Below are 27,949 nucleotides of genomic sequence, written 5' to 3' on the forward strand. Positions count from 1 at the left end.
GTGCAGTTTTTGTGGTTTATGCGGGTTGGACTATCACTAAATAATTAAACTATCACAAATACAACAAACTTTGAGCAAAAGTTGTCAAAATACCATAAGGCTTGAAAATAAATATTAAAAAAAAAATTAAGTGTCAACAATACAATAATTAGTAGACTTTAAGTTTTTTTTCTAAAGAATAGTAGACTTTAAGTTGAATATTCACATATTGGACCTGTAGAACCTCTATTTAAGAATACTCTATTCAAGAATAACCTCTAATTTGTTATAAAAAAAAAAAAAAATCAAGTCCCGATTTAGGCCAGTTATAAATAAGAATAACTTCTAAATTGTAATTAGTTATACATTTTCTAAGTCCCGTATTAACAAAGTATACCTCTATAAGAATAATTACATCTTAATAAAATATATACATGTATTTTGTAAATTTATTTATGTAAAATTAATAATTGTATTTTAAATTATAATACATGTATGAAATTATATTTACTCTAAAATATTTCTATTATGATATAATATTAATGATTATTTATTGTTATTATTGTTACATTGATATTTTTTAGTTTTTTAATTTTTCTTTTCTAGTGTAACTCTATTTAGTTATAACCTCTGAATTAGAATATAATTTACTTGGTACCAAGTGTATTCTTGGATAGAGGTTCTACTGTAAATATAAAAATTGGTATTTTTATAATATGCGGTGCAGTGCGATTTGAACCGCATATTAACAATTCAAAACCGCAAACCGCACCGCACCGCGCGGTTTAGGAAAAATTCAAATCGCGACCGCACTGCAAAGAATTTCAAACCGCATTTTTTTTGTGGTGTGGTGCGGTGCGGGCGGTTTGAGCAGTTTGGGCGATTTGATGAACACCCCTAATTTTTATATTGTGTTCTTGTTAATTTGTTGTTGATTTTTTGTTATCGATATATTACTTTCTGTTGTTGTTTTAATATTATTTAGATTTTATTTTTATGTTACTTTTATGTAGTTTTCTTGTTGTTTTTATGTTATTTTTATGAAAAACTGTAAAAAATAAAAAAAAAAATCTTTAAACGTAAAAATATAATTTTTTTTATAAAAAATGGTATTTTATGTAATTATCTTTTTTTTTTATATAAAATTTCTTTAAGAATAAAATTAGGTTTTTATAGGAATAAAATTGAGAAGTATTTTTTTTTTATTACATACTAATTAAATATAATTTTAATAAATATTCTTTTTCATAATTAAAATATTAAATACAATCTCATATAGCTTAATTAAAATTAGAATTCCTAATACACATGATAAAAATTAAGATAAGTTAAAAAATACATTTTTTTAGGGTTAATTTCACAAATGCACAAAAACAACAAAAATACGGTTTCACGGAATTTTAAACATTTTTACGATTTTTTTGATTTTATTTACATAAAATACGGTCTTTTTATGTTGAAATTTTGTTCATTCGTTGTTAATTTTTTGTTATAAGTATGTTATTTTTTGTTGTTATTTTGATGTTATTTCATGTTACTTTTATGTTGTTTTCTTTTTGATTTTATGTTATTTTTTGGAAAACCGTAAAAATGTAAAAAAATTATTTTTTGAATGTAAAAATATAAATATTTTACAAAAAATGGTGCCTTATGTAATTATTCCTTTTTTTATATATATATTAACCAAATTTACTTTTAAATAAAATTTAATTCAAATATATTTTTTTAATATTGTACCTAAATTATCTTCACACATTTGCATAACTAACATATAATCTAAATATAATAAATTTTTATTATCTATTCTATATAAAGTGTGTCTATATAACTAAAATTCTTGGTTTTTGAGAAATTTATGGGTGACTTTTAATTTTTATTTAATAAAATAATTAAATATTATTTATATATAATAAAATAATAATAAAACAAATCTCATTAATATTTGAACTGATATTTGGGTGACTTTTAATTTTTATTTAATAAAATAATAAAATATTATTTATATATAATAAAATAATAATAAAACAAATTCCATTAATATTTGAACTGATATTTGATGCTAAATATTCGAGAATCACAACACATTTAAAAAAAAAAAAACAACCCGAGATTTGATACTCTGAGACTCTCAATTAAAAAAAAAAGTAATATGCTCATCAAATTTGTATTTATTTTTAAACATGGTGAAAAAATGAATTATCTTTCATATTATTCAACAGAGTAAAACAAGTTTTATATTGGTTTACTATTCAACAACCTTGTCAAGAATTCTTGTAAGTTGTAACCACAAAATTGCCAGGTCAAACCAACACTTTCATTGCAATATTCACAGACTAACTACAAAATTATTTCATAGCATTTACAGAACCGCACACCCCTAATCATCTTTAATATGGATGTATCAGAAGCCAGATCATTAACCTAAATTGGTTAGTTCTATTATGTTTTGGAACAAATCGTCTATAATATAAAAAACCCATCATACTTGTATCTTGAAACATTCTTCAGGAACCAAGATTTTAAAACACAATTGTTACCTCCTTAAGGTCAACCCACTCCCAAGTCTCATTTGTTGTATTTATATCATAGACCAAAGCATGTCGGCCCTGTAAATAATAAGAAAATCAAACGTGGTTTAAATCTCAAGGCAATAGAGCCTTTTCCGTTAAATCTCAAAGATACATAAATATACAAGATAAAAAAGCCAATCTAAGAAGTGGGTGCCACGTTAAAGCTAAGGAAACATTAAGCAACTGTTAGGCTTGTTTTACAATTTATGGTGTTTTAAAAGAACATATCGAAACAGTATCACATAAAAAAACCTCCACATCATTTAATTTTTTTAAGGTAGTGTTCAACTAGGAGATCTAACGAGTTTCGCCCCTTCGCTAATGGTTTCTAAGAGTTCAAATTCCAGTATTGTATAAATCTTCAATTTGTTCTATTTCTTATATTAAATGAAATTTTGCTACTTTTTTTTTTTTTTTAATTTACAACTTTATTGTTTATATATTATTAGGGACATTCATGGAAATTAGGGTTTCTTTAAAATATACAATTAATGAGCATTACTTTTTGATCATAGTGTGTTTTCCATGACTGAAAACCTCAATAATCTCTATCATTTGATATCAAATAAAATAAAATTATCATGATGTATACATTATGGTTATTTAATGAGTAATTAGTGTGTTGAAATTGTCAAGCTGATATTTAGAATTGTTTATAATTGAATTGTTTCTTTGTCAAAATTAATATTAAGTATATTTATATGTTTATAAGTTTATCTATTTTCTCTTATGCTCATATAGCAATAGAATCATACTCATATAGACATGTTATTTTCATTTTGTAATTTAGATCTTCTTAGTCATTATTTAGTTCACTTAAACCTTTTCCGATTATGCTAACTGAAGTTTTGTTTCTTTTAGGTACGTCATTACAAAGATCTGTATTACATGTATTGTTTATTTTTGACTATGAGGAGGTGGATTTCTTTATTGGGAAACATATAGTGTGACAAATTATTGTTCATATATTTAATAATTCTTTTTGATTAATGAGATTCATATATATAAATGTGTATATTGAATTCTTTATTCAAATAATTATTTTTGATTTTTACGTGATTATTTATTGTTTTTTATTCAAATAATCTCACCTAATAACTAATAATATTTTTTCTTTAATTTTTTATTGTATCACTTTCAAATGACATAGAAAAAAACTAGCATAAAATTTAATATACGTGCCTCGCACGTAGTTTTTGCTAGTTTATAGATGAATGTATAAGTTTATTAAAAAGTTGAAAAAAAAATTGATTAGAAAGATATCAAATTAAAAGAAGTATGTAGTAAGCTATTTGGGAAGCTTACAAAAATATTGGAATTTGGATTAACTTTTACAAAAATACTGTCACACAGAAATTTTTTCAAAAATATTGTGTTTTTATAAAACACCAGTAAAACATAAAGCAGAATAACTCAAAACAACAGTAGAACACTAGTAAAATACCAGTAGAACACCAGTGAAAACTTAAAACAGTATACTGCAGTATAAAACTTATAAGAAAACACAGTAAAAAAGTAAAAAATACCATCTGGTAGTATTTTTGTAAAAAAAAATGGCAAAAGTTAGTATACCATGTAAATTTCTCAGCTATTTTGCATCTAGGCCCATCCTTAATTAAGGCCTTCCAAGCCCAATATGCTGGTAATATCCATCCCAAAACCAGTAATTTGCTGGAGCTGAGGGTTTTAGGTAGGCGGTAACTTCGCCAATCGGAACTGAGTCGCCGCCGGCTATCTGAACTGAGTCATCAATTGGTAATGGGAGACCCGAGTGATAGTAGTAGTGGTGAGGAAGATGGAGATGCCGCGTGGAGAGCAGCAATCGATTCAGTGGCCACCGCAACCTCTACTTACGTCTCTTCCATTATTAATGGCTCTTCTGACATGGCCGCCAAGCGACGTCTTACTTCGGCCGATGATGGCAATGACCGCCGAAACAAAAAACTCAAACACTACCAAATCAAGGTCCTTTCTAATCTCCTCCTTTTTCTGTTTTTCGCTATGTGAGTTCTATAGGAAATGATTGTATGAATAATATATTGAATTAGGGCTGGCTTTTATCTTCCTTTTTATGCTGAATGATAGTCATTGAAGAAATTTCAATGGAATATAATGAGTGAATAATTAAGGTTTCCTGACTTAAATAAGTGTCTTGAGTCTTGACAGGCACAGAAGCTTTTGAATGAAATCTTAGAGGAAAGTTTGGTGATGGTGAAAGATCATCCTATTAATGAACCAGTTGACGATACCATCAATGAAGGTGTAATTCGTTTGTTTAAGAATTCTAACCCTGGAATAGAACTTGATCCTACCGGTAAGTAACTAACTGTCAATCACTATTTTCTTCATTTGAAAAAGCTTTGGGCTTTAAGCCTCGAAATACTCATAATGGGGACTCTTTACCATGAATCTCCATTTTTCTTCTTCTTTGCTCAGCCAAGCTTACATGTTCTTACACACCAGGTCCTAATTAATCATTATCCTCCTCATATTAGTAATTTATTATCTTATTCTTGCTCATCTTGCATTATAGTTTAGTTTGTCTTGTGAATTTTTTTTTACAAGTTGCATTCTACAAAACTGGTTAGCTTATCAAGATCTTTGTCACAATCAGTATATGACTGCTTTGAGCACACCTTATTGAAATCGAAATTGCCATATTACACTTTGAGTTTCTTCTCTTGCCCGGTTAATCTTGCCAGTTGCTGTCATGAAATTTTGAGAAATTGTAATTGAAAAGTATGTTTATATGACCAGAGGAACCTCAAGAACCAAGAAAAAGACCGAAAATTCTTCCCGGAAAAGAAATTGATGAGAAATCAAAGAAGGTATTATGTATGATGGATTTCATTACTTTCCACCTGATTTTAATTATGACATTGCCTCAAGTTCTTTTTGGTTTGGGTTACAGTTCAAAAAAAGACTCCAATCTGTTACTGTTGATGGAGAAGATATAATGGCTGCATCAAGAAAAGCATGCCAGAAGTCATTGGCTAGAATGGAAGCTAAAGAAGCAGCAGCAAAGGAAGCAGCAAAAAGGGAAGAGGAAAGAGTAGCCCAACTGAAAAAGATTAGAGGAGAGAGATGGCTACCCTCTCTTGCCAGAGAAATGCAAATGAAATTTCCAACTTGAATTGTCTCCATTAGCCACCCGTACCAAACTATTTGATTCTATGTTGTTGTTATTATTGGTTGTTTTTATATGAAATAGAAAAAGGCCGCCACTGATAAAATTACATTTTAAAAACCTTTTAATGTTATAGAACTTGATCTTCAAAAACTACATTAACTTAAAGTAACACATTTTTAAAAGCTATGTTGCAAAAAAACAACGTCAACCACCTTCGAATCTTTGATGAACATTTTGTTACCAAATAAAATTGTGCCGTTATTGTAGATTATATTTAAAACTGATATGTCGTTTTCCAACTTCAACGTGGATAATCGTTATTGGATAAACCATTTATCACCGTTACCAAACTAAACATCATGTTAGATAGCTAGCTTGATCTTAATTGTACATTGTAAAAATGAAAATTGGTATATTTAAAAATACATATTAAGAACAACCTGGATAGTATACTTATTACAAACCTCTAACAATGATCTAAAATTATTAGAATAGGAATCTCAAATTGGAAGAGCAATTACAGTTACTAAACAAAATAATTTAACACTAAAAGTCTTAATGACAGGTTTCAATCCAATACCATCATCAGCATCACACATTCTACTTCAAAAACTTATTTTTCTTTCTCTAAAAGCTCTAATCTAATACCACTAAAATTTAAATTTAACAATAGTTTGTTTTAGAAAACATAACTAATGGTTTCATTGATTTTTTTTTATTATTTGCTAAGGCCTAAGATCTTATCTAGTCCCTACCATTTGCTCCCCAAAGGGCCAAAACCACAATCATTATATCTTGTACGTCACATAAGAGTGGGGAGTTCTCTATCTCTGTTTTAGAATTTTTGGTAGCCAACTTCACCATCAACTATGGTCACTTAGTAGAAAACTACTAAACATAACAATATATAAATTTTAAAAATATAAAATTTTGAGTTCCTATGTAATATCAGTTCTATCAGTTACAACTTAACAAGGTTCCAAGCCATAATTATTATTACCTTCCTTCCAAGCAACCCCTTTTTTTTGGCTGTTCATGGATTTAGGAAAATCTTTGTTTTAGAAAGTATGACATTAAGAAGCAACTTGGAAGCAACGTAAAATAAGTTCTCTCCTCAAAACCCAACTTTCCTATTTCAAAAAAAAAAAATAGTAGTTAAAAAGCATATAAAAGAGTTCAAGGATCCCCTACCATCATCATTCCTTGCTTAGACAGATCACTTCTAAGTGGAAAAGGATTGGTTTTTGCAATCTTGGAGTGTGTATTTGGTCTTTCTTTTCAATCATCTTTCCACCTTCTTCTGTGTTTCATTCTGCTAGTTCAAGGAATTCTGAAGTGGATGGATCGCTTAGAAATGTTTCTTTGGACAATTTGGGGTCTTCAGGAGAGACGATTCTCGATCACTTTCGATGTTGTGAGCTCAGTTATGGTGTCCATAACCACTTCACTGATGCTATGTTTTATCTCCCTTCGTCGTCACAGAGGACTGGATTTCTTATCTGCTATGCCTTATGCCTATTCATAAAGATATAGACAAGCAGAAGAAGGGTTTTTGCCAAGGTCATCTGATGTTCCATTCTTTATAATTGAATCTATTATCCTGGTTACTTGAGAAACTTACATTCAGTGTAAGCTAAGGTATGATCTTAGTTATAACTTTCTATGTATTTGGCTCAGTAGAATTAGCATTGTTCGTTTGCTTTAGCAAGTGTAGAATGCAGTACATTCTGAGGTTATCTCATATAACATCTCTAGCAGAATATATAATTCAATTTTCAGTATAGCCCAAAGCACAGTAGTTCAGGTCCTTTTTCAAATAAACCGAGCCACAAATTACTAACCAAGGTTCATCAATCTGCTAACTATTTTTCATTATTAAAATGGCAGAACTGATCAATCAAATCAATGCATTTACATTACTCATATCAACAAATGTTTAGCAAGAACTTCACTCATTTACTAGAATTCATTTATTAACTGATATAATTCACAATAGAACAAAGCCAATTCCTTCCCCCTGGTTCCTTTTATTTGTTTTTGCTAGAATAAATATTGTTCCCTAACTTTTTTATATGGCAATGAAGTGGGATGAAACTCCTTTTGCCATATATGAATTCAATTGGATAGTTGGGATGTATTACTAATATAAAATAGGGAGCCACTAACCACAACACAAACTGACTTACAAAGATTAAAACAAATTAATTGATCGATTAATTACCGGAACCAGATATGGTAGGAAACGAGGAATTTCCTATACTGGGGAAGCAATAGCTTTGGAAACCAGGTAGTGGCGCCTTCTTGCTGTTTGACTCTCAGGCCTGCAGATACCCTTTTGCCTCCAAGTACGATATCACTGTTTGGGCCATTTCACATGGAGAAACTATGTCTTTTGCCTTCTGTTTCAAGACTATCTGAGTAATATAACAGACAAATGCAAAAGCAAATTAACGTAATACTGAGAATAATACAAGTAATCCTAAGGTGCCACGACACTCAACCAAATGAACAACTTATGTACTACAGATGGGGCATGATTTCAAATTGCATATCATTTCAAAGTTACTTAAATAGTAATCATTATGTTGTGTAGCTAAAAAACTGATCACATATAATTAGTGTAAACGTTAAAGCTCATACCAATATACGAGCAATAGATGAAAACCAAAAAAATAATAACCATACGTACGGGTTTAAAAGTGAAGAAAATAAATGAAAAACTTGACACATTTAGTTGAATCATTAAATTATTAAACTAGATAACAAAGAAGTACCTATTTTAACCTCCCTAATTTTGGCTCAATATGCAGAAAATAATACTTAAAGGGTTTCTTCTAGCAAAAGTGAATCTCAAGTTTTTGTATTGAGCTAGCTTCCTCTATTAACATACCTCACAATTTGATGGTGGTTCATACGGATCATCAATCCCTGTAAAACCTGCAGCATGCCAAATTAATGTTTCAAAACAAAGTATTCAAATAGACTATATCTTAATTAATACAAAATTTCTAGAAATATACCTTTTATCTTTCCTGCACGTGCAAGCTTGTAAAGACCCTTCGGGTCTCTACTTTCACACACTTGAAGTGGCACATCCAAGTATACCTGATATTGCAACAAGAATAGTATAGAATATCATAGAAACTATGTCCTTGTTCAATTATACTGAAAATCAGCAAAAGAAAATCCCATTAAGATAACCACATACCTCAATGAAATCTCCTTCTGGTAATAGTGCACGGCAGGCATCTCGTTCTTTTCTGTATGGAGATATTAAACTAGCAATGCAAATGATTCCAGCATCTGCAAATAACTTCGCTACCTCGCCTTTTGAAGAGAAGAAAAAAAAAAGAGTACTTAGAGAAAAATAAATAAATTTTATATAAAAATATGTGTCAGAAACTAATATAGACCCACCAATACGTCTTATGTTTTCTGTACGATCTTCTGATTTAAAACTAAGATCACTATTTAGACCATGTCGAACATTGTCACCGTCAAGAACATAAGTAAGCTTTCCTCTTGAGTGCAGGCCATGACTCAGAGCACACGCCAATGTGCTTTTACCTAACAGACGAAGATATGTGCTTACATGAGAGAGATTAAGAAAATGTACAATGGAATTATATAAGAAAGCACTTCCACATGCATCTTTATAACATATATGGTATATTATCCAAACACTTGGATTGAATAAGAACTTATGAACACTTTTCTTGATCTATTTGCAAATTGTATGGCGTACCAGGGTGATCTTGCAGGTTTCACACATATAAATTGAATCAATAAGTTCGTTACTATGAGACATTGATCGGAAAAAACTTGAAGAGGTAAATCAGCAAAAGGTTTTGTCCTAATTGTTTGACTGCTCAATTACTCATATTTTCCGGATTGATTAAAAAAAAAAAAGAAACTCATTGTCAAATTAATTTAACTAGAAGGCTGAGTAAATCCACATTTAGTTCTTTGTATGACTTACTAGTACTACAATCAGGGGTAGGCTAATTGATATAGTATGCTAATTTGTACTACAACTAACTTGATTTTAAGTCAAGACTGACCTTGGAACACAGGTTGAAAAAGGTAAAACAAATGTTCAAAATAACACTCTTATCAACAAATAATGTGCAATTAACAAATACAAAACAGACAAAATCAAGGTAGACAGATACAATGCATACCAATAAGATATTGTTCCTAATCTCTGAGAGTGGGATCCATTGGTTTACATTAGCACAACAACAGTCAGCCAAGTGGAAAATGAGTCAGATAATGACATGTCACCAACTTGCAATTAAAACAAAAAGCAGCTACCTTTTATGATTTATTGACATTTGACACGTCTAATTCCATAAAGGACTTAGCTTACATGAATCGCTGATGCAAGAAGTATACATTATACAACATTAAACAACCCAAGAAAATGTAACAAGTACAGCATAGCTTTAATTAGTGGTATGAATTTACACCATCTTTGTAAGTTGAAGAAGCACTACAGTATAAAACAAGAGTTGCTAGGATAACATTAACAAATCATGTTTAGAAGGAAAAAACAAAAGAGAGATAAAGGAATTGCTCTATTAACAAACCTGAACCACTAAGACCAGTAATCCATATGACACAGCCTTTCTGCTGAAGTAACTCTTGCCTGTCATGTTTTTCCACTGAGCTTTTGTGCCATGTAATGTTTGTTGAATTCCCAATGGTTGACATCTGGTGGAGATCTCTTCCTAGTTAGAACGATTTACTTAAATTAGAACCCTAAACAGACCCATGTGAGAACAAAACCACAACAAGAAGAACAACACACACCATTCAAGCTGAATGCTTAATGATTTTTGAGTTAGCTGAAAAAACACATTAATCTTCATCAAATTCTAAGTACACACACTAGTGCTAATGAAAAACACCCAACAAATAATTCGTCCAACAAATGAATTTACAATCTCGACAAAGGGTATTCCTATGGTTTTGAGAAGCTATATTTTAGATTAGGTGCCTTACACCACAACAAAAGAAAATTCCCAAAAGGCAGGTTCACTGAGTTTTGCTTTTTTATGGGTACCGAGAATTTTTACCTCAAGTCAAGTCACTTTGTAGCATAATTTAGTTTTGTCCAGAAAATTCAGTACAGCTGTGCATAGATGATACCATTACAAATAAATAGGTCTATAGAGTGGGGTTAAAGATTTAAACTACCATTCAAAAAGGTGAAGACTTTTCAATTGTCTGCTTAAATTGCCCAAAACAGTCTTCCTTTATTCAACAACAACAAACAAATAAATAAAAATGTCCCTTCCCTTTATACATATAGTCAGTCACCATCTAATTTTCTAATTGACTCTACAATTAATCCATTTGATTTGACCTTGTTTTTTCCTTTTAACAAAACCAAAAAAATAAAACTATAACCTGAATGCAGACCACTTACCGAAAAAAACCATGAAATCTAAATCATTGAAAATAAGTTTGCTCATTATAACAAAAGAATATGATTAGAAAAAATAAATGGGTAAGTACCAGAAATTGAAGCACAATCCCACATGGGGTCCATGATAAAGCTTGCTCTTACACTTACCAATTGCATTACATTTATCTTCCCCGACCATAGTCAGAAACCTTAGCTTCCCAAGAGACATAGATATTGCTGGTCCAGATTCAAACTCCGAAGTTAAACCACGCCACATCGACAGTCGTGGTGGTACACTGAACGTTGTCATCTCCGAAAGTTCTCCAACCAACCCCTCAAGATTTAGTGGGGAAAGTTTGGGTTCAAATTGGAAGCCTTGTTTCTGTTGATAATATTAGTTAAAGAACAAAACTTTTAAGTAGTGTCACATAAATGGATGAGAAAGGGTGCATGTTCTCTTCTCTCTCTCTCTCTCTCTCTCTCTCTCTCTCTCTCTCTCTAAGAAGTAAGAACCATGGTTATGGTTTGATACCAGAGGAGAAGGAGTTCGTGCGTGTTTAATTATTAATTTTGTGTTGGAGGGAGAGAAAGAAGAAAAGAGAAAAGGGCTGTAATTGGGTGGCAAAATGAGTGAGAGACAGAAGGATGAAGATCTGGTCTCGTATGGTATGGTGAGAGTTTATAACAAGTGAGGTGAGGTAGGCTGCAGATGATCCTAATCACGTTTTATTATTTTATTTTTATTTTTAATTTTTCTGAAACAATAATTTTTTTCTTTTGTGAAACTTTCTGAAATAATAAAATAAATCTAAGTATCTAACACGTTTTATTTTTTTTTGCAATATGGCAGCACAATAATGCTAAGATTATGTTTAGTAGAAAGGGTGGAGAGTAAGATAAGATGGGAAGGGTGTTATTGACTTATTTGCTTTTATTTTTTATATTTTTTTGTAGCAACTTATTTGCTTTTGTTTTAGTTTGAATAAAAGGGTTGATTTAATATAACTAAATTTTTATTAGATTTTGAACTAATTGTTATTGATAGGATTGAATTGTCATATTAAGGTGGTGTTTAGTTGGAGGTAATGAAATAAAATAGAATAGAAAGAAAATAATTTTCAATCCATTCATTTGTTTGGTTGCATATTAAAGCATTAGAATGTTATTCCGTTCATTTTAGTGGAATGAGTATTTTATTTTAAAATAGAAAGAAAAACCATTCCAATAGAAAAAATTTAATAATTTTTTTATGTATTTTAAATTTTATTCAATTTATATTCCTATTCTCATTCTCATTCTTATTTTTATGTTTTCATTCCTCTCAATTAAATGCCACTTAAGAAAATATTTAGTTGAAAGTGTTATTAGAATTTTTATTATTATTTTTTGTAAACAGTTTGATAAGTCTATTCTTGTTGATTCAGCTCGATAAATGATATTTTATCGTAATAGATTATGTACTATGTGCCTATTAATGAAAATTTTCATTTATATTCTTTTTTTAAAAAAAAAAATAAAAAAGAAAATAGATAGATGGAAAGCTTAGAGAAGATGGAGAGGAAGAGAAATGCTGGTATTTGATATTAGATGTGAAATTGAGAAAAAATTAATTAATTAAATTATAATATTACTCTTTTAAATATACATATTTATCACTTTTTAAAAGGATGTAATTGTATTTAATAAATTTTAAATCATGTTATTCAGCACAAATAAATATATCTAACATATTTTTTTTTTTTTGGCAATATGTCAGCACAATAATACTTAATATTTTTCTTTTGAGAAATATCTATATTACACTTCTAAAAGAGGTTTCGTTACAATCGTATTTGTTTTAGTATATATGATATTTGTTTAATTAATTCTTGTAATAATTATGTATTTTATAGTTATTTAGATTATTTATAAATTTTTAAAAAATTCTTAATAATTTACAATATTAAAAATAAAATTTAAATATTAATATATTTGTAAGAATAAAATTTAAATATTTTGTTATACTCGGGACTATTTTTTCTTATAAATGTGGTAAGTATTGGTTTGAATCTTATTTTTGACACTGTAAACCGTTCACATTTTTTAAAAAAATTTACATGTGGTCCTAAATAATTACAACATACAAAATTATAAAAAAAAAAAATCAAATGTCTAACTATCTTGCCCCGCTAATTCTAAGATACTTCACTATATCTAAGTGACTCTAATAGCCAAAACGTCACATTACACTGTTATCAAGCATAAAATATGAAAAGCATAAATTTTTATATGTAACACATGTAATACACTTAAAATTCAAATATATCTCCATAATTAAGAAAATACTTTCCTAAAGCCTAATTCTGACAATAAGCCCTAATTTCTAATAAGAAGCACATAATCATAAAATATTAATTAAATTCCGTAATTATCTACTAATACACATGATTTAACTATGTGGTCATTACACACAGAGTAAAGGATAAACAAAACAAGTATAGAATACGAAGAGACAAGTCGCTGGAAAGAGTAGATAATGAATTGTTTAAGAGTCTGCAACTCATTGACTCACATACTCGTGAGTATATTGAAAGACTAAGGGATATGAGCAAAAGGATATTAATCTCGAAATATTCATAAACGACGCAAGATAATTGACTTTAAGAAGCACAAATGACTCAATCACAAATACTATCTAAAGACTTGTTTCAAACAGCAAAAGCGAGATAGATACTCTTATTAGCATCTCACAAAACACGTCTAGTCATTCCCAACATTACAGAAGAATGTGAGGCGTATTTTGGATATGATATCTCGACAAAGAAACTGCATTCAAGATAAGTACAAAAAACAGTTACTGGTGTATATTGCGAGGCATAGAGCAGGTTGCAATACCACATCACAACTAAACTCAATCAACACAACCACTGTGGATAAAAACAAAAACAGTTATTTCTTTTTATCCATGTATCGTAAATATAAAACGTAAGAATTGTCCACATTTCATGAACTGTTAAGAAGATAAGACCAAGGGAAATAACTACCACCCCAAACACTTATAAATAGGAAAAAAAATTCCCAAATTAAGGGGCAGCCAAATTGAGAATCCTAAGAAGATAAAAAATATTGTATTAGTAATACTCTACAAACCCATGAAATCCTAAGAATAAGATGTACTCATAGACTAACTTCAAAACCACGTAAACGTACGCCTTCTTGTTTAGTATTATTACTATTCTTATTATTATTGATATTCTGAAGTATATTTATTAGTTAACGAAAATCGGCGTTAACAACTCATTTGGTACGTCATATTATTTTGTATTGTATTGTGTTAGATTGTATTGTATTAGTATTATGTAATACAATAGTATGTTTGGTATTAACTTGTATTAATAGGTTGTGTAAAATTATAATATATTTTCAATAAACTCGACTCCAACACTGACTCTGGGTTGGGTCCGAGTTTGAGTCTGGTCTGGTTCTGGGGTCCGGGTCTGGGTCTCGATTCGGTCTGGGTCCGGGGTTCGATCTAGGTCCAGGTCCTGGGTCCGGGTTCGGTTTGGGTCCTAAGTGCTGGTCCAGGTCGGGTCTTGGGTCCGAGTCCAAGTCATGGTCCCGAGTCCGTGTCAGAGTCTTGGTCTCGCGTCTAAGTTCGAGTTTGAGTCCCAATCTCAGGTCTAGATCGGGTCTGTGTCTCAAGTTTGGGTTCGGAGTTCAATCTAGGTTCGGGTCCGAGTCACGATCTTGGGTCCCGGTCCCAGATCATGGGTTTAGGGTCAAGGTTCCGGTTTTGTGTTCATGGTCCTGAGTCCCAGGTTTGGGGTCTCAAGTTCTGGGTCCACACTACAAGAAAAATTAAAATTACCGGCGGAATCATTACCGGCGGAGCTTGCCCGCCTCTAATAATAAGAGTATTACCGGCGGAGTACGTATTTCAATGGTAATATTTACTAAAAATAATAAAATTAATTCAATATTAGTATTACCGGCGGGCTTTTTATTATTACCGGCGGAAAGCCCGCTGCTAATTGAATGTGCGGGAAAATTCCCGCTTTTTTAATTTGAATTAGTATTACCGGCGGATTATTAGCAGCGGGGGTCCGCCGGTAATACATTATTTTATTATTTTTATACTTATTACCGGCGGAAACAATTAATATCGGCGGAGCCCCACCGGTAATATTAAAATTGCTTTGTCTTTATTCTGGCTTCCTTATTACTGTGTATATATATACACTTCTTTGTACAAAACCCTACAGATAACATTTAATTTTTCAATATAGCCTTTTCGGCTGAATATAATACAAGTAAGAGAAATGTTTTCTCTAATATAGTATCAGTGATAAACTCCATAAAACCCTAGCCGCCCCTTCACCATTACCACTTCCCTATCTTCTCCATTTCATCTCATGGCTCCAAGAATCAGAAATTCCACCATTGCCGCCGCCTCTATCAGTGAAGCTCCTTCCATTCCGCTGCTCTCCGAACGTCCACCATGGCCAAGATCCTTCGTCGACAGCCGCCACCAACTCCGATGTTGCTCCGCCTCCTCATGAAGACTCCATCTCAGATCCGCATGGTGCTTCTCCATTCATGTTCGATCCGGTAATAATATTATATATATAAATGGAAAAATTAATGCATAAATTAATCCGTTGCTAGCTCCTTTTATTCATTTTTTTTTCTCATTTTCTTATTTTTTGAGATTTATCTCATAATATTTTTTTTTCTTGTGTTATTTTTATTCTAATGGCAAATTTTTTTTTTGTTATTCTTTTATTTTCTTTGCAGGTTAAGCATTGCTTGGGGTTGTGTGTCTTGCGTCGTTCGATTCACATCTGGGCATTTGGGTTACGGTGTTCTCTTCTGGATGAGAGCGGGTTTAGAGTTTCATGGTTGGGCTTGGTCGGGCTCACAGAGGCAACGCATCTCACCGGGGTGGATTCAATTTCTTCTTAGATTTAATTTTTCAATATATTTTTCTGATTTTGGTTTTGATTTTTTTTGTAAAGATTTTAGTTTTGGTTAATCGTTATCTATGTAAATATATATATATTCATTTATTTTTATTTATTCATTATCTTTGTATATTGTATGTAGTTTTTTTTTAGATAAAATGTATATTGTATGTAGTTAAATAGGGATTGATTGTAATAGTATATTGATGTTTGAGTATAAGTTAATATTTTGATTTGAATATATCTTCTCTCTTAGCATTATTTTTAATGTTTGGATTTGAATATCTTTTTCCTTAGCATTTTTTTTTAATAACTTCTCTCTTATTAATAAAGAAAAGATAAATTAATTTAAGGTTTATTTATATTATTGAAAAAACGTTTTAGTTAATTCAAAAAACAGGTTTCAATTCTTTAGAAAAAATAAAAGAAATAAAAATTTAAAATATAAAATTTATAACAGTAATAAATATACCAGCGGGACCCGCCGCTATTAATCCGCTGCTATTAATAATTAATTAGCGGCGGGGTGTCGATCACGGTATTAATGATGAATAGCGACCCTTTATTACCAGCGGAGTATTACCGGCGGACCCCGCCGGTAATAACTTTTACCAGCGGAATCTCATATCTTTACCAGCGGACTGTTCCGCCCCTAATAATAGTATTTGTTGTAGTGCCAAGTCTAGTTCGGATCCTGGGTACGGGTATTAGGTCCGGGTCTTGAGTCCTAGTCTGAGACCCAGTCCGGGTCCAGGTCTAGGTCCGAGTCTCGGGTCTCGAGTCCTTGGTCCAGGTTCAGGTCTAGGTCCCAAGTCTCGGGTCCAGGTCCAAGTCTGGGTCCCTAGATCAAGGTCAGAGATTCTTCTTCTTCTTCTTCTTCTTATTCTTCTTCTTCTTCTTCTTCTTCTTCTTCTTCTTCTTCTTCTTCTTCTTCTTCTTCTTCTTCTTAAAATACTTAAAGAGCCACCCCAAAAACCATCTCCACAACCACCACCATTATCACCATCCACCACAACCCCCACACCACCACCAAGCCATTACCATTACCATTACCATTACCACCACCACCAACATTTCTCTAAAATAAAAATAATAATAAAAAAAAGACATCCAGATTTGAAAAAAATACAATCAAAACCGAGCTTTGATGGTTGAATGGGACTCAGAGATGGCTCAATAAGAGCCTTGGTGCTTCAGCTCTGGCGAGGTCCACCACGAAGAGAGTGAAAGAGAGGGCCTATGAGGGAGAAGATCGAGAGAGAGAAAAAGAGAGAGCAGACAACTCAATTGGAGTTGAGCTTCGGCTTTGACGAGGTCCATCACGAAGAGAGAGAAAGAGAGAAAGAGATGGCATATGGCTTTTTGGTCATTGGAGTCACCTCCGGGGTTCTTCGCACCTGCTCCACGGCTCTGGTGAGCTCCACCACAAAGAAAGAGAGAGAGAGAGAGAGAGAGAGAGAGAGAGAGAGAGAGAGAGAGAGAGAGAGAGAGAGAGAGAGAGAGGGCCTGAAAGAGAAGAAGAGGGAGAGTTGAGAGAGAAAGAGAGAGAGAGAGAGGGAGAGGGAGAGAGAGAGAGAGAGAGAGAGAGAGAGAGAGAGAGAGAGAGAGAGAGAGAGAGAGAGAGAGAGAGAGAGAGAGAGAGAGAGAGAGAGAGAGAGAGAGAGAGAGAGAGAGATGAAGAAAGAAGAACAAAAAGAAAGAGATCAAGTAAAAAGAAAAATATATTTTTAAAATTATTATTTTTTATTTTTTAAATTTTAAAATATTTATAATTATTTTTTTAATTAATATTATATGAATCACTAAAAATTTAGCACATGACATAAGTGTACACGTGAGTTGTCCATTGTGGCACTTAACTGAGATTTTTAAACGGAAGTGTAATGAGCAAAACAGAATGAGGGTTTAATAGGTTTTTCCACCAAAATTTTAATTTTTGTGGTTAAGTGTTAAAAAACATAAAGTTCAAGTAGTTTTGTCGTTAATATCCCTTAAAAATTTTAATCGTAATGATTAATACAATACATGACTTTATATATCCAAACATATATAGCGTGATTTATTATTTAATATAATATATACGTCCCTTATACGACCTATAAAATAAGACTTATATTTAGAGATTTATACACTTATATACCAAATGTTTTTTTACGGATTTTTGTTATGTCTATTACTGAATGGATTTATTAGTGCTGATATTATGGTCTAAATTAATTAATATTTATTTTAATAATACCAAATAATAAAATTTTCTATTTTTTTTAAAAAAGAAAGTTTTAATTTTTAAGAAACATTTTTTTAATAAATAAATAAGTAATTAAATAAAATAAAAAGAAGACGATAAAGAAAATGATCACCTTCTTCATCACCTTCTAGGCTTCTACTTCTTGACCACCATTACCATCTTGTATCTTAGATCAGATTTTTTTAAGGATAATTAAGCACTATTTTTTTGTAAAAAATATTACTTTTTTACGTTTAAATAATTTTTTTTTTTTTATATATTTTTACGGTTTTTTATAGAAATAACAAAAAAATTACATAAAAGTAACATGAAAATAACATCTAAATAATATTAAAACAACAACAAAAAATAACATACAAATAATAAAAAATCAATGGTACATTAACAAATATATAACATAAAAAGACTATTTTTTCTGTAAATAAAATCAAAAAAATCGTAAAAATATTTAAAATTCTATAAAACTGTATTTTGTAATTTTTTTTTGTTGTTTTTGTATATTTGTGAAATAATCCTTTTTTTTTCTATTAATAAAACTTTAAGGGCAAATCCATAATTTTTTACCATATAGCACATGAAAAGCTATAACATGATTCTAACAATTGAAATAAAAACAAATCACAAGCACGTAAATAAGAAAAAAAAAGTTTCATCCTCTTCTAGGTCTATCCGCCATTAACGTCAGCTAGAAAGAGTAAGAAGGGTGCGAGAGAGCAGACTCACGAACAAGACCCAAACCCATTTCGTTAGATTTGGACTACTCGCTGTTCTTTCTAGTCTCCGTCAGCTCCATCAAGCACTCGATCCCTCAACTCCTCTTCCAAATCTGTTTGTCATTAACACCCAAATTTGTCAAAGATGATGGCTATCTCCCCCGTCTTCCTAAGAGGCCTTATGAGATGCTTATTTTGTCTTAAAAATAATCGAGAAAGAAGAGAGCTCGTCTGGATCTATGGCCTTCGACAATGAAGAAAGTGGTGGTTGTGGTGGTAATGGTGAAGAACGTCAATTTCTTCTTCTTATTTTTTATTTATTTAATTATTACTTATTTATTACATATGTGTTTCTTAAAAAATTAAAAACTTGTTTTTAAAAATTTGTGAAATGATTATTGTTTGAACATTTGTTATTATTAAAATTAATATTAATTGATTTAGACCAATAATATAATAAGATTAAGTACTAATAAGTTTTAAGAGCATCTCCAATGATAAAACTTTAGAGGATGATTGGTGAGGTGGACATATTATGTGACAAAACAATATTGAGATGCTATATCATTGGAGAGAAGAGGATGTCATTCTAAAAATTTGCATGAATGCTATGTTGTAGCATTGATACTATTAATTATTTTTTAATAAAAAAATGAAGCTAAAAAGTTATTATAGCTAAAAATTAGGATATATATTAAATAATAATGTGTTAGATCATAATTATAATCTTTTTAAAGAGTGATATATATAAAATAAAGTGTTTTTAGAAGTAAGAGGGTCAAAAATGATGTGGAAAAGAAAAAAAAAATAAAATATTATATTTTTAGATGATGTGTAAACTTTTAGCATCTTTAAAAAATACTACCATTAGATGGTCTAATGAGACTTGACAAATTTGTAGTAACGAGTGAGTTGAAAAATATTTTGCCTGCATTTAAATGGCTCTTCTTTCTATTTCAAAATAAAATAGTCCTTCTACCAAAATGATAGAAAGGCTCATTTTATAAAATAACATTCTAATACTTTAATATGCAACCAAACAAAATAATAGAATAAAAATTATTTCTTATACATTTCATTCCATTTCATTACCACCAACCAAACGCAAAGGAATCTAAAAACATAATCTGCCACAAATAATTTTATATATATTTTATATAAAAGTGAACCTACTATACGTAAAAGAAAAAGTGGAAGTAGAGAAACAAATTAATAAATTAATTAGTTATAGCACTAACAATACAATATATATAATTGTCTGATGTTAGACCTAATTTATAAGATATTTAAATATATAATCACAATAACATGATCTCGTTGTAATATTTCCCTCCATCATTATCTTGATGATGATCCACCTTATTATTATTATTATTATTATTAATATTATCACTTGATCGTACCCAAAAAGCCTTCTTTAGCCCACTCATTAATCTCTCACTCAACTTCTTGTTCTTGCTCCTCGGACTTCGACTAACTACTTTCTCTCCACCACTGCGAAAACTAGCCGACGAAGCAGCTCCCCTATTACACGCCTTATTATTATTATTATTCTCGGCGCCAAAATGGAAGCTAGCCGACTTACCCGACTCGCGATCGGTTATTCTATTCGTGCCCTCTCTGGACACGTCATCAAGAAAATTATCCCTTAACAGCTTCCTCATGCCGTTGAGCTCTTCCTCTAAGCTTTGGATACGCGATGTGGTCGCTTCTAAAGAGGCCTTGAGCTGCGAGTTTTGGCGTTGAGCCGCGTCGCGCTGGAGTAGGGCGCCGAGCGTTGTAACGGACTGCGGAGGAGTGTCACTGTAACGGCGGCGGTGGTGGCGGCCGTTGGTGGTGGTTGTGGTGGTGGATATCATGCAGTGGCGCGTGTTGAGCTGCTCGACTAACATGGCTCGGACCAAGAATCTGAGGGGCATTATGGGGTTTTGAACAGCCTCCACAAGAAGTTTAGGGGAGAGTTTGTTGCAGTCTATGCTACTGCATATTTGGGATTTTTGGTCTTCTGTCATCTTCCCATTATGTCCCTGTCATTAATCAATTAATAATCCCATAATTAGTAAAAACAATAGTGAAATTAGTTTACATACCCACTTTATTTTACATATTATTTTTTATAAATAATATTCTAATTATACTAGATTAATATAAATTAGGTAGGTAATTGATATATTACACAACTTACTCACAAAAATAAATATATTTTAATAAAATAATATAAAAATAATGTTAATTAATATATACAAAAATATTCCTTAACTTATCCCTTAATTATACTATTGTCTATTCTAATTAATTGCAATTTTGATGTTAGGACTCGGAGTACAATACATTACATGGAGTGGTTGCTTTTTGTTTGTTTGTTATTTTTTCTTTTTGGTACTATTCGAAATCTATAGTTGAATTGTACATTTGGATAATTGGTAGCCCAAAGCCTCAAAAAAGTCAAGAAACACTATAATTAAAGGGTCACATATCGGCCCAATGTTGAAAGCAACACTACAATAGGACCATCCTAAAGTAATTTCACAAATGCTATTTGATTACCATTTTTTTTAAAAAAGACTTTATACAATTTGATTTTATTTAATTTATAAGTATTATATTCGTACATTCAGACATTAAATGGTGGTATAAATCAGAGAGTAGACAATAAACAAAAAGCTTGATATAATTCTAATAAACACGAGTATTTCTTTTTCTTATGAATAATTAATGTGAGTACTTTTTTTGCTGGGTAATTAATAAGAGTACTTAACCGACAGAATTGTTACTTATATATGTACCTAAAAAATCTAATGGGACATGCAAATAAAGGTGCAAATATATATTTTAAAAAAGGGAAAATAATCTCCATATAAAAAAAGAAATGATAGAGGATTTTTGAAAAATAACTAATATTTATACAGTCTCAAAAAGTGTTATTTTGAAAACTATCTAAAATACACATACCAAATATTACTATCTTTGTTTCTTTTTTGGGATAAATGAAAAAAAAAAATACACATACCAAAAATTATAAAAAATTAAAAACGACTAAATTTGTTTTTTAAATAACATTTTAGACTCTATTTTTGCAAAAGTTACTAATTGTGTTTTGTTAGATTATAAAATGGATATGTATTTTTCAAAATAGTACAAATAGAACCTAAATTAATTTTTAATCAGAAAAAAACTTAATAATAATTCAATTTAGAGATGTTATGGCAAAAGTGGTTACATTTCTGTATCTATTCGTATTATAAATTGTAAGTTAGTTATATTAAAAAAATAAAATTATCAAAAATAAACTCAGATTCATATTTTTACTATTTTGTAAAATATAAGTACATTTTATCATTTTAATAGAATAAAAATTAGTAAGTTTTACAAAAGGTGCAGAATGATATTTAGAGTAATCAAAATTATAAGTAGACTCTCCTATATTAAAAAAAATTAACTTAAAATAATTTTAAAAAATCATTCATTTTTTCAAATTATTTTTTATTAATGCTAATAATTTTCTATTATTATTATTATTTGAAGGAGCCTGTAGTTTTTCTAATTTTTCTGACAAAACCATAATTGTATTTACTCATACCAAAAACCTTAAAATTAAAAATAAATAAAACAGTAATATATAGTTTCTTTATAAAAATAGAAGGGGAATTTGTCAAAAATCGAAATAATATAAATTAAACTATTTAAGACTTAAGAGGGATGACTTACCCGAATATATTGATCAACAATCTTATAAACGACATCATGACTGTTGAAACGACGATGCATGGCCTCTGCGACTATATGAAAGTCGTCAGGGTGAACCATTAGTATAACGTCTTCAAACAAGTCAAAACCGCCGTCATCTCCGTCATCATCATCCGTTAAGTTCAACACTTCAATGCACTTACTCACGAGAAACGACGCCGTTTCGGATTCAGGAAGTAGAGACAAGGACGAACGGAAAACTATAGTCGCGTACTCCCTATTAACGGCGACAACTCGCCGAAAATACGAGTCTGTAAACTGCACCAAGTTATCGTTACCGTCACCGTCATCCTCCGTCATCTCTAATAACTCGGCAGCAGTTTTAAGAGCCGCGAGATTAAACGGCGTTACGACGAGATGGGCTCCGTAACAGTAGTCCGCTACGAGAGTAAACGTTTCGGCGGAAATGTTTAACGGCGGAGAGAGAGTAAATTCCGTAACGGAATCCGTTAATTGTCGCTTTAAATACGTACTTTTCGATCTCAGTGGATCCTAAGAAAAACAATAAAAGAGCAATAAATATTTACATACAAGAAGGAAAAACTTTTACTGTTATCAACTACTTTCAATACCAACCTATTTTAATTTTAAAAACAATGGAACAGTGGAGCATAACAAAAGAAAAATGTCGTATACCATGAAATTTCCAAGTGATATGCAAAGTTATGTTAGGGGAAAACATTGAATTTAACTTTATTACCAAAAGAGGAAAATTAAAGAAAAATAAAATAAAAAACGAAATTTACATGTTTTTAAATAATGACAGAAAGTTAGATGTGGTAGGTTATGTTCCATAATTGCTTTCTTCTTAAAGAGAATTTGAACTTGAAGTGTAGATCTCTCTCTCAAATAATAATAATAAAAAAACTCCAAATTTTATGCTAATAATAAGACCATTATTATTATATTGACTCTTTTTATGTGCCCAAAAAAAAAAAAATTAACACATTTGCATATATCTTATTCATATACTTATAATCATGGCACAAAATTTCTTAAATCTGAGTTTCTGGAATCCATAAAACTGGTTGCAATTGCAAATCTATTGCATAATATTATTTTTTTTTATGACTGATACGAAGAATAAAAGAAATAACCAAAATTATCAGATGACAATATATAGATCATATAATATGATCCAGTAGATCAATATATAGATATATATAATCAATTAACGAACCTTGTGAAGAAGAAAACATTTTCCACGAACTTTTATCACCACTTCTGTTTTTCTTTTAACTGCATGTGACCTATAAATGGTAACATTATAAAGAAATACAGCTGAATTAGAACACCAAAATTTGAGTATAAATATATGTGTGTGTATAGTGTTCATATACATATATCTATTTATATATAACCCAACTGAAAAGGGATCATAATTACCATTTCCTGACTCTAGATTGTAGAGGTGTAGGAGGAGAAGAATGAGTAGGAGAAAGAGAAGAAGAAGAAGAAGAGGAAAACTCATATTCTTCTTCATAAATTGTAGCAACAGATCCTAAATTTTTCCAGCCTTTCATATTTTTCTCTCTTTTCTATGATTTTATTTTAATTTTAGGTACTTGTGCTCTCTCTCTTTTTATAATAATAATAATTTAAAAATTTTGCTTATTGATCTCTCATTAGGGTTTTTGTGGATTGGAGAGAATTTTCATGGTTATAGGGGTTTTGAATTTAGTAGCAAAGAGGTATATTTATGGCTAGCATGTGATGGCTCATAAATGCTGGCCTTAACTCCCTATCAAAAGGGTTTTGCGTCTCTATATAGAAACTAAGGTAAGGATTTATTTTAGATTAAGAAATATATTTATTTATTTCTTTTTTTTGTATGGCTAAGAAAATAATAATTTAATCATACAAGGATTTGGGAAATCTTATATTTCAGAAATTTTTGCATTTTATTTGGGGTATGGAAAATATTGATCCTCCGAGTAATATATTTGAATGAAAATATATATGAATATAATTAGGAAGATGATTGTTTTGTATTTACCAAAATTATAAAATATTCTAATAGATGTTTTCTTGATATATATGGAAGTAATAAACGGTTATCACGTTGTAACATTTCTTTTCATGGAATGAATTTAATAACATTAATACCAGGAATAACATATTTACCTAATAAACTATAAAGCATTAATCCTTTCCAAAAAAAAAAACCTATAAAACATTAATAATAATTTAAAATTTCAAAGAGAGGAAAGGGAAAAGTGTTTGGATAAAAGATGGCTATCTTTCATAAGATTTTTTTAGCTTGTAGGATTAAAACATGTAAAGGTGTATTAGAGGGTATTAGTTGTCTGTTACACAGTTGATTATGTTAGTTACTAGGTTGTTAGGTCAGATATTTTCTCTGTTTTTGGTTGTGAGTAACTCCGTTTGAATTAGATGTATATATACCTATTCTTCTCTCATAACAAATCAATAATAAAGTTTTTCATATTGTTCACTTTGTAATATAGTATTAGACGTTTAAACCTTCTTCTATTCCTTCTCTCTCGACCAAGTTTCGCACTGTTGATTCACCATGGTCAGAACACGGGCTACTGGTTCAAGACACTCCCACCGAACTCCTCCGCCTCACCCTTCCTCTTCGGTTCTAGATGCTCTGTCGATTGAAATGCCCATCGTTCCTCCAGCTACAAATCATCCTAGAGAACCTCTTCTACAGAATCCTCCCCCTGTTCATCGCCCTGCGCACGAAGACAACTCCAACCTCTATTATCTCAGCTCAGGTGATCACCCTGGGTTGATCTTGGTCACTCCGCCTCTGTCCGATCACAACTTCCAACCATGGCGTCGTGATTTTGAATTATCTGTGGGTGCCAGAAACAAGACTGCCTTTCTTAAAGGCACTCTTCCTTCTCCACCTGAAATAGATCCCCTCCACAACCATTGGACTCGCTGCAATCAGATGGCCATGTCGTGGATCCTCCACAACCTATGCAGATCACCCTGCAGACAACAAGTCTGGAACCACACCAGATATATCTGCAGCATCTCATCTACACCTGCAACAGTCTGTTGGGTTTTATGCCCTAAATAAAACTCTTTACAATCTGATTAGTTATCAATATAAAAAATTTGAAGTGATTTATGTTTGCATGAATTTTACATGCTAATGGTTTAATATGTTTATTACATTTACACACAAAATCAGTTAAATCCAGATCATATGTTTATTCACAATTACAGTATTGTCAACACAGTGGATTGTGATTGTGATCATATGAATCAAAAGACTAAGTCCCTGTTTCATCAGTGTTATTGGATTTACACTAATGTGATAATCAGTGATGATGTGTACTTACACTTGGAGTAAGTGTTATGTTCTTTCCAGGACATTTGTAAAGTATACTAGTTTCGAATGTATGGAGTATACATTGGACTGGACCGATATTACAACTAAGTTAAGATATTACAAACTTACCGTTATATATCTTTCCAAGTCAATATCAGTAGTTGATCTTAAGATTAAAAGAATCTAAATCCTGATATGCTTAGGCTCAACTCAGGAGTACTATTCATGTTCTTTGATTTATTAGTTAAGCCTACTTTTGGGTCAGGGTGATACGTATATTTTGGGAACATGATAGTATGATTGAGTGGGAGTGTTGAACATAAACATGGAATCTATAGCTTCTACTGGTATATAGAAGTTAAGTGATGATTCCCTTCGAGCTTAGTAAATAGAAGTAAATGGATGAGCTCTTGTTTAACTGACTAATTATTAGATCACTAAACACCATTTACAGGTAGCTAAGTGTTTTAAGGGGCAAAATACATTGAGGGGTGAGAACGGTAAAATTATCGCATCTCGCTGTAGATCATCTATACAGATTATAACAATGGTTAAATGAGATAGCATATCTATATCGTGGAACATATAATATGCTCTATATAAGTCGGAGAGTGCAATTCTAAGTTCTAAGAGTGGATTCAACGAAGAATTAATAAGTAAGAGTTTACTTGGTAAATTTGGTTCACTTATTGGAAGCTCAGCATATAGATCCATGGTCCCCATTCTAGTTGAGAACATTCTGCTTGTAAGACTAAATAATTGATTCGTGATTAGTCAATTATAATTCTAAAGTTAGACTATGTCTAATTTGTGAATTTTCACTAAGCAGGGGCGAAATTGTAAAGAAAAGAGATTCTAGGTTTATTTATTTATTAATGGACTTTATATGTCTAGTTAATAATTAAATTAAATGACAATATTATTTAATAATCTATTTTAGTTATTAAATAATTAGTTTTGGCATTTAAAAGGTTACAATTGGAAAATTGGCGTTTTTGAGAAAATAGAAATAAAATTTGTTAAAACTGCAAAATCAAGTGGGGCCATTATCACACCATGGTCGGCCACCTATTAAGGAATTTCAAATTGATATTTTCATTATTTTAAATGCCAAATCATTCCTAACCTAAACCTAGTAGTTGCCTATAAATAGATTGTGATGGCTCAGTCAAAATTACAACTTTCATTATTCTTCTGACAGAAATTTCTCTCTTCTAAAAACTGAGCCTTCCCTTTTTCTATACCTTGGCCGAACCCCTCTCTTCTCTTTTCTTCTTCTAAATTTCGAACCTAGTGATAGAGTAAGTGCCCACACACAGCAAGTAGTAACTCAATCATAGATTGGAAGACTGTGAAAGATCAAATTCAAAGAGAAGGACATTCGGGCTCAGATCTTGATTATACTCTGCGACAGAAAGGATACAAGGGTTAGAGATCTGAGTGGAAGGAGACATTAATTCCGCTGCATCAATGTAAGGTTTTCTTAACTTTATATGTGTTTATTTTATCGTTTAAGAAAGTTCATATTTATGGTGTTAAACAACATACTTGTGAGTAGATCTAAGATCCTGGTAAAATAATATCCAACACAGTCACCAACCCTACTGATGCACCAACAATTCATGACTACACCTTTCCTACAGTCACAAAAACAGGTAGACACATTTCCAAACCTTCCCATCTCAAAGATTACATATGCAACTCTCCCACTGCTCATCCTCTTGCTGAATTTCTCAACTATGAAAGATTTGATAAATCTTTTCAAAATGTTGTGTTTCAAGCGTATATAGAGTTGGAACCTAAAAACTACAAACAAGCCTCTCAATTCACACAATGGCTCAATGCCATGAATAAAGAATTTTTTGCTCTTAAAAAGAATAAAGCCTAGATTGTTGTGTCCCTTCC

The 27,949-nt window shown here is 31.1% G+C and overlaps 3 protein-coding genes across 7 annotated transcripts; 1 reads left to right on the forward strand and 2 right to left on the reverse strand.

The window, feature by feature from the left end:
• The first annotated feature begins 4,184 nt into the window (after positions 1 to 4,184).
• On the forward strand, positions 4,185 to 5,829 carry LOC115715169 (uncharacterized). Its single transcript, XM_030643991.2, has 4 exons — positions 4,185 to 4,514; positions 4,716 to 4,863; positions 5,307 to 5,377; positions 5,461 to 5,829. Exons 1-4 carry the CDS (start codon positions 4,308 to 4,310, stop codon positions 5,680 to 5,682), a joined length of 648 nt encoding a protein of 215 aa, XP_030499851.2. The 5' UTR covers positions 4,185 to 4,307; the 3' UTR covers positions 5,683 to 5,829.
• Positions 5,830 to 6,877: 1,048 nt separating this feature from the next.
• On the reverse strand, positions 6,878 to 11,784 carry LOC115714998 (adenylyl-sulfate kinase, chloroplastic). 5 transcript variants are annotated; one of them, XM_061114875.1, is made up of 7 exons: positions 11,215 to 11,784; positions 10,269 to 10,440; positions 9,097 to 9,246; positions 8,888 to 9,006; positions 8,700 to 8,784; positions 8,570 to 8,616; positions 6,878 to 8,093 (listed from the first exon to the last, which is right to left on the reverse strand). In XM_061114875.1, the coding sequence occupies exons 2-7, from the start codon at positions 10,390 to 10,392 to the stop codon at positions 7,995 to 7,997; spliced, it is 624 nt and encodes a 207-aa protein (XP_060970858.1). In that variant the 5' UTR covers positions 10,393 to 10,440; positions 11,215 to 11,784; the 3' UTR covers positions 6,878 to 7,994. The 5 variants fall into 5 exon arrangements, with proteins under 5 accessions (XP_060970858.1, XP_030499635.2, XP_030499636.1 ...); XM_030643775.2 differs by having other exon boundaries at positions 10,269 to 10,409; positions 11,200 to 11,784; XM_030643776.2 differs by lacking the exon at positions 11,215 to 11,784 and adding an exon at positions 10,758 to 11,121 and having other exon boundaries at positions 10,269 to 10,409.
• Positions 11,785 to 20,187: 8,403 nt separating this feature from the next.
• LOC115712053 (BTB/POZ domain-containing protein At3g49900) lies at positions 20,188 to 24,413 on the reverse strand. The gene is made up of 4 exons (XM_030640273.2): positions 24,124 to 24,413; positions 23,918 to 23,987; positions 22,699 to 23,229; positions 20,188 to 21,017 (listed from the first exon to the last, which is right to left on the reverse strand). Exons 1-4 carry the CDS (start codon positions 24,258 to 24,260, stop codon positions 20,289 to 20,291), a joined length of 1,467 nt encoding a protein of 488 aa, XP_030496133.2. The 5' UTR covers positions 24,261 to 24,413; the 3' UTR covers positions 20,188 to 20,288.
• Between the last annotated feature and the right edge of the window lie 3,536 nt (positions 24,414 to 27,949).

Source organism: Cannabis sativa, chromosome 4 (genome assembly GCF_029168945.1).
Source record: "Cannabis sativa cultivar Pink pepper isolate KNU-18-1 chromosome 4, ASM2916894v1, whole genome shotgun sequence".
NCBI classification, from domain to species: Eukaryota; Viridiplantae; Streptophyta; class Magnoliopsida; order Rosales; family Cannabaceae; genus Cannabis; species Cannabis sativa.